The sequence below is a fragment of the Cervus elaphus genome, chromosome 5 (genome assembly GCF_910594005.1).
Source record: "Cervus elaphus chromosome 5, mCerEla1.1, whole genome shotgun sequence".
NCBI classification, from domain to species: domain Eukaryota; kingdom Metazoa; phylum Chordata; class Mammalia; order Artiodactyla; family Cervidae; genus Cervus; species Cervus elaphus.
The window spans coordinates 92,666,078-92,673,852 of NC_057819.1; the positions used below are offsets into that span (position 1 = coordinate 92,666,078).

The 7,775-nt window shown below is 43.5% G+C and overlaps 1 protein-coding gene across 1 annotated transcript; it reads right to left on the bottom strand.

Annotated features, from left to right (window-relative positions):
• Positions 1-2,027: 2,027 nt before the first annotated feature.
• On the bottom strand, positions 2,028-2,372 carry LOC122693393 (60S ribosomal protein L39-like). The gene has a single exon (XM_043900895.1). The coding sequence runs from the start codon at positions 2,289-2,291 to the stop codon at positions 2,136-2,138; it is 156 nt and encodes a 51-aa protein (XP_043756830.1). The 5' UTR covers positions 2,292-2,372; the 3' UTR covers positions 2,028-2,135.
• Positions 2,373-7,775: the final 5,403 nt, after the last annotated feature.

Below are 7,775 nucleotides of genomic sequence, written 5' to 3' on the forward strand. Positions count from 1 at the left end.
AATATTATATGCTATCACTTATATGAGGAATCTAAAAACCAAAACAAATAATAAACATAACAAAACAGAAATAGAGTTACAGATACAGAGAACAGAGAGGGGTTCTCAGAGGGAAGAGGGGCTCAAGGAAGGAGGAAATAAGTGAGGAAATTAAGAGATACAAACTTCTAGTTGCCAGATAAATGTGTCATGTGTATAAAAGGTAAAGTGTAGAGAATATACTCAATACCTATACAATAGGTTTGTATGGTAACACATGGTAACTAGACTTACCATGGTGATCATATTGAACTGTATAGAAATGTGGAGTCACTATGTTGTGTAATAGAAACTAACATAGTGTTGTACGTCAATTATACTTCAAGAACGAACAACCAGGGCTCCCCTAGTGGCTCGGTGGTAAAGAATCTGCCTGCCAATGCAAAGGACAGGGGTTCGATCCCTGGTCAGGGAAGATTCCACATGCCACGGAGCAGCTAAGCCCATGCGCCGCAACTACTGAGCCTGTGCTTTAGAACACGGGAACTGAAATTATTGAGCCCATGTGCCACAACTCCTGAAGCCCGTGCGCGCTAGAGCCCAAGCTCAGCAACAAGAGAAGCCACAGCAATGAGAAGCCCATGCACCACCACGAGAGAGTAGCCTGCATAGCAATGAAGACCCAGGACAGCCACAAATAAATAAACAAAAAACTCATAGAAAAAGAGATCAGATTTATGGTTCCCAAAGGTGGGAGGTGGGGGGGATGGGAAATTGGAAGAAGGGAGCCAAAAGGTACAAACTTCAATTTATAAGGTAGATAAGTGCAGTTATGTATTGTACAACATGATCAATATAATGAACACTGCTGTATGTTATATATGAAAGTTGTTAAAAGAGTAAATCCAAAGAGTTCTCATCACAAGGAAAAATTTTTTCTATTTTTATTTATTTATTTATTTGTTTTTGTCTATTTTTGCTTTCTGGATTTTTTTTTTAATTAATTAATTTATTTATTTTGCTTTACAACATTGTATTGGTTTTGGCATACATTGACTTGAATCCGCCATGGGTGTACATGTGTTCCCCATCCTGAACCCCCCTCCCACTATTTTTTAAATTTTGTCTCTATATGAGATGACAGATGTTCACTAAACTTCCTGAGGTAAACATTTCATGATGTATGTAAGTCAAATCACTACGCTGGGCACCTTAGGCTTATATAGAGCTGTATGGCAGTTCAGTTCAGTTCAGTTGCTCAGTCATGTCTGACTCTTTGCATTGCCATGAACTGCAGGCTTCCCTGTCCATCACCAACCTCCAGCTCAGACTCACGTCCATTGAGTCAGTGACGCCAACCAACTATCTCACCCTCTGAGATATGATGGCAATTATATCTTGATAAAACTGGAAGAAAAAAAATAAAGAACCCTTGTGGATTGATGAGACTATGTATCCAGGGGTGTGTCTAAAGCATGAAGAAATGAAAATAAAATAAAACATGAAGAAATAGTGTTAGTTACTCAGCTGTGCCCAACTCTATGCAACCCCGTGGACTGTAGCCTGCCAGGCTCTTCTCTCCATGGGATTCTCCAGGCAAGAATGCTAGAGTTGCCACTCCCTTCTCCAGGGGATCTTCCCAACCCAGGGAACCAACCTACGTCTCCTATGTCTCCTGCATCTTCGGGGGCGGGGGGGTTCTTTACCACTAACACTGCCTGGGAAGACCATGAAGAAATAGAATGCCTTTAAAAGGATGGATTAGAATCAGAACATCTACCTGGAGCACAGTATAAATCACCTTAGGATTGCTGGTATGAACTGGAGTGCAGATGATAAATACCAACATAGGATTCTTGCAGGAATTCTAATTCCTCAGGCCAATACCATGACATCCTCCTTTCTTTTTGATATATATCTGAATCTCCTTTCAGATAAAAACTTTGCCTGTGCACTATAATTCCTCTTGTTTTGAAAATGTACATTTGAATCTTTTTTTGTTTTTAAACATATCATATTTATTACTGGTCTCAGACTGATAGTGAGGAAATTAAGAAACACCAGGAGCCAAGCATTACAGTAGTGATGTTCTCACTGTGATTTGGCTGCTTAAATAAGTGGTCTCAACATGTGTGCCACTTTTTATGTGAAGCTTCTTATAGACTCAGCTTCGTTCTTCTGCAATGTCTTCTCTTGGAGTTGTACCTAATTTTATTGCCAGTTTTCATTCGAATCCATTGAGGAATGGGACGATTCTGCTTTTGCTTCTTGGCCAGGAATCGCTTGATCCTGAAAGTCGTGTGAGAAGACATGGTGAAGACAGAACTCAACCGCACATAGGATGGCGGAGAAGAGAAAAGAGCTGAATCTTTTTTTTAAGTACATATTTTCTTTTCTTTGTCTCTATTTCCTCTGTTTTCAAAGTGCAGACCTGAATCACTTTCCATATGTACACTAAGTCTGTTCATTGTGAGTACAAGGATATCCCTCCTCTGTGGATCCTAAAACAGTTTCTGGAAAGATGGCAGTGTTGCAGAGAGCTCCTGGGTGTTCCCCATGAATAATAGAGAACCTGTAAAAATTGACATAAGCAGTCAGCCAGCTTCTGGATAGTAGGATTTCCCCCAGTCTTTCTGATATGCAATTTTTTTTTTTTAGGAAAGTGAAAAAGTGACCCATTTTACAGTGACCCATATTACAGTGACCCAAATGCAAGAGTAATATTAGTAGTTAATGGTTAATGAATATCCACCATGTGACAAGCACAGCAGTATCTCAACTAATCCTAATAAAACCTTACAAGGTGGTTATTATTGTTCTCCTTTACAGAGGGGAAGACTGGGTGTTTCCCAGGTGGCGCAGAGGTGAAGAATCTGCCTGCCAATGCAGGGGATTCAAGAAACCTGGGTTCAATCCCTGGGTTGGGAAGATCTCCTAGAGGAAATATACTCCAGTATTCTTGCCTGGAAAATTCCGCGAACAGAGGGGCCTCGTGGGCTAGAGTCCATGGGGTTGCAAAGAGTCAGACATGACTGACCGACTATGCAAACACATAAAGGGGAAGATTGAGGCATTTAGGGATTGAGTGACTTAAAAGAAGTCCTGTGTAACTGAGTCAAAGACATCACTGGAACCCTATTTGCCTGCATCCAGGGCTAGACTGCTCGTTCCTGCCCTCTGCCGCCTCCTGGGTCTGTAGATCTGTTTGCAGACAGCCAGCTCATTAGAGTCCTTTCTCAAACAAAGAAGTGAGTGTTCAATTTCCTCTTGAAAATTTTCGAGGAAGTTCACTAAAACCCATTCACATCACAATCTTCTACTCAATCTTCTATAAAGTCCCTGTTGAAAAATCAGCCTCAGCAAGCCCTCATTGCCAAGCTTAAATGAATTTCCCCTGTCTCTTCAGTAGGATGAGAAAATGAAAATGGGGTGATAAAAAATTAGCCTAGGAACTTAATTTTCATTGCTGATATGGTTTAATCCATCTTAACTTTTTTATGATTATGAACGTGTTCAAATCACACAAAATAGAGTAGCACAAAGAACCCCCCGTGGACTCATTGCTTAAATTCAACAATTATCAAAATCCTGCCACAGATTCAAGCACTTTTCTTCCTTGGCTGAAGTATTTAAAAACAAATTCCAGACATTATGTTGTTCTGTCATTTCACCCCCTATTTTCCACTTCTAAAATATATAGACATTTTCTCACATAAGTCCAGTGTTATTTCATACTGTAAAATATAACAATTCTTTGATATGATCCAATACTGGGTATTCAATAACTGCTTCCAAAAGATGTCTTTTTATTTCTGATGTGCTTGAATCAGACTTCAAACAAGACCACACAATGCATTTTAAGGGCACATTAGGGCTTTTAAATCTCTTTTGTTTGGAATAGTCTCTCCCTTTCCTACCTTCCCCCTCGTCTGTTTTTTTTTTCTCTTCATGTCATGCTGCTGCTGCTAAGTCGCTTCAGTCGTGTCCGACTCTGCGCGACCCCGTAGACGGCAGCCCACCAGGCTCCCCTGTCCCTGGGATTCTCCAGGCGAGAATACTGGAGTGGGTTGCCATTTCCTTCTCCAATGCATGAAAGTGAAAAGTGAAAGTGAAGTCACGCAGTCGTGTCTGACTCTTCATGACCCCATGGACTGTTGCCTACCAGGCTTCTCTGTCCATGGGATTTTCCGGACAAGAGCACTGGAGTGGGTTGCCATTTCCTTCTCCCTTCATGTCATTGACTTGTCGCAAAAACAATGTTTAATGTTTCTCAAAAAAAGAAAAATCATGTATAAATGGAATAATACTGTGCTGTAAAAAAACTCATAAATGTTTATATAATAAATAGGAATTTATAGCATTCATGAGCTCTGCGAATGGACTCTACCATATCACATGTAAATCTATTTATGTACTTTTCTATCCTTAACTTCTGCAGTATGTAAGAAATAAGGCACTTCTTGAAGTGGAAAAATGTGTCATATGAAGAGTGGCCCAGGGACTTGCCTGGTGGTACAATGATTAAGTCTCTGCACTGCCCATACAGGGGCCACGGGTTCAATCCCTGGTCGGGGAACTAAGGTCCCATGTGATGTGCAGTGTGGTCAAAAGATTAAAAACAAACAAACAAATAAATAAAAAACATTCCCATTAAAAAAAAAAAAAAAGAATGGCCCAAGATAGGATGAGGGAGACATCCAGGGAATGGAGATCAAAGGGAAAGATAAAATTTGATAAATTTTTAAAAAAATTAGTTTCTATTGGAATATAGTTGCTTTACAATGTTGGGTTAATTTCAGGTGTAGAACAAACTGAATCAGTTATACATATACATATATCCACTCTTTTTAAAGATTGGTTCCAATCTTAAAAAATCTTAAAAAAATCTACTCTTTTAGATTCTTTTCCCATATAGGTCATTACAGACTATTGACTACAATTCCCTGTGCTATCTAGTAGGTTCTTATTGAAATCTGGTAATTCATCCACTCTAGGGTGAGAGGCTTTGAACTGGGTAGACATAAGCCTTCACTTCACAGGCAACGTGGAGACCTCGTTGGACAATAGTCCTTGTCAGCAAGTTGCTCAGAGTCTTCATAAATAACCTTACAGTCTACACATACACAAGCCTTCAGTCTCCATCTCCCTTGGTGACCCCTGATGACCCTTCCACCTCCAGGGCCCTTGATGAATGGGGTGGAAGTGTCTGTTGACAGGTATACCTACTCTGGTCCCTCTCAGGATTTCTTTAGATTTTCTGAAGTTCGATTCGCTACGAGGAGTTAACATGTAGCTATTTGGAACCATGAGGCAGTCCTATATGGTCTTGGTTACTGCATGTCAGCCTCTGAAAACCAGACACCATCTGGCCATCCTGACAAGGTGGCATGTGGCTGCCCAAGATCTTGCTGCTGGGCCTGGATGGCTCTCAGACTGGCTGCCGCCCTCACCACTGAACGTCTCACCTGGCGAACAAGGCCTCCCGGAACCTCTTCGTTTCCTCTCCTCTCCCTTATTCTGCAGCCCCGATGAGCCACCCCAGCGATTTCTTCCCTGACCCCGCTGCCATGCCACCAGCCCAGGCCCCATCTCTCCTCGGACTATTCCATCTAATTCCTAATTTGTCTTATATACTCTAGTCTTCACCTGCTTCCAAACCTTTTTCCACAGCAACCTTTGAAAAATCTTACTGGGTAACTTCCCTACTTAAAAACCTTCAAGAGTTCCCTTGGCCTGACTTCAGAGGCTCTTTCTGATCTAGTGCCAGCCCCCACTCCACACAAGACTCTCTGCACATTTCCCATCGTGCCCTGGCACCTGCTACTGCCCTCGCCTGGAAAGTCTCTCTCCCATGCCCACCACTCCCTCCCTGCTTATTTCCTGGAATAACTTCTTACATATCCTTCACATTGGAAAAAACTCTGATGCTAGGCAAGATTGAAGGCAAGAGGAGAAGGGGGTGACAGAGGATGAGATGGTTGCGTGGCATCACTGACTCGATGGACATGAGTTTGAGTAAACTCCAGGAGATAGTGAAGGACAGCAAGCCTGGCATGCTGCAGTCCATGGGGTCACAAAGAGTAGGACACGACTGGGCGACTGAACAGAACTGAACTAACGCAACCTTCTAGAGTCACCTTAGATGCTCCCTCCTCCAAGAAGCCCACTTCCCATCTGGAGCAGGTACTCCAGAGCTGTGCTCCCCTCAAAAGAGTACTAGTGTCTTTCCTCATCTAGCAGTGTCTGACATGCCAGGAATAAATCTCAGATGATTGATTAAGTGATGTTTTAAGGTAGCATGCCTTTTCAGCTCCAGGCTGAACACCTCTGCTCCTTCAATAACTCCTCTTTTGGTGGCATTTCCACATTCCTCCCCATAGTGACCTGTCTTGCAGGAACAGATTACATTGCAGGATGGTGCAGGAGCATCCCCTGGTCCCCTTAATTAAACCAGAATTGAGGGTGGGGGTGGGAGTGGTAAAGAACCTGCCTGCCAATGCAGGAGACATAAGAGACGCGGGTTCAATCCCTGGATTGGGAAGATCCCCTGGAGGAGGTCATGGCAATCCACTCCATTATTCTTGCCTGGAGAATCCCATGGGCAGAGGAGCCTAGCAGGCTACAGTCCATAGGGTTGCACAGAGTCAGACATGACTGAAGCGACTTTGCACACACATATACATACACATGGGAAGGGCACCCTCGCTGCCTTGCTGGCTCCTACTGTATTGTTCTGGGAATCCCCAAGTTTCCACCTCAAACTCTGCTCCTGGGTCCACCATCTGGCCCATGTGCAGGTGGTTTGGGACCCACGGTCAGGCCCATACAAGTAGCCCTTACATGTGGTGTCATCTTGTGAGATTCAGCCCATTTGTGTCACTTAGCACTCTCTAGTTGCAAGGAAAAATAAACAAATTCTGGCTTTTTAAAAAGGATTTGTTTAGGATTTCTCTGGTGGTCCAGTGGCTAAGAATCCGCCTTGCAATGCGGGGAACATGGGTTTGATCCCTGGTCAGGGAATTAAGATCCCACTTGCCATGGGGCAACTGAGCCTGTGTTCCACAACTAGAGAGTCTGTGCACCTCAACAGAAGATCCTGCGTGATTAAACAAAGACCCTGCGTGCTGCAGCTGAGATCCGACACAGCCAAATAAATAAAAAAATTTTTTTAAGGATTTGTTTAAAGATCTTGGAAGGGTAACTCTCAGGAGATAAACAATGCTGGACAACAGGTCACAATTAGGAGAGGATATAGGACCGTTCTGGGAATCCAGGCAGCAGGAACCATCAGACACATTTTATTGGATAATGCTGTCAGGAGAAAGCAGCTGTAACCCTGTTCCATCACTCTCAAGATTCTGGTCCCCAGGAAATGGAGAGGTTGGCTGGGCAGGCGGGTCACATATGCACCTTTCGATCTGGGAGAGGAATCTTGTTTCTCCCAAGGCTGCGTGCAGTGGGGCATGCAGAGAAATATGTTCTTACCAGAAAGTGAGTTAATGGCCAGTCAGGAGAAGACATTGACCTCAACCCAGCTACAACCTGGATAGATTCTGGAGATAAAGGAAGCCGGAAGGAGAAGATTCAGTGTGGTTTGCAAAGGGTTATCTTCGGTCCAGTTCCAGCAGGGTCTACCCAAGGCTCTCTTTTGAACAGCACAGCACTGGAGCGGGTGTTCCTGAGAGCAGCCAGCCAGCCAGTGTAGCCCCAGGGCTCTTGTCTATTCAGAGCAGACCCCACCGAGGGACAGGCTAGGGCTTAAGGAGTGTGCACAGACTCAGTGACCACCGCCCTGA

What these genes read in the sequence shown, in the direction of transcription:
- LOC122693393 (XM_043900895.1), bottom strand. Translation starts at nt 2,291, where the DNA reads ATGTCTTCTCACACGACTTTCAGGATCAAGCGATTCCTGGCCAAGAAG.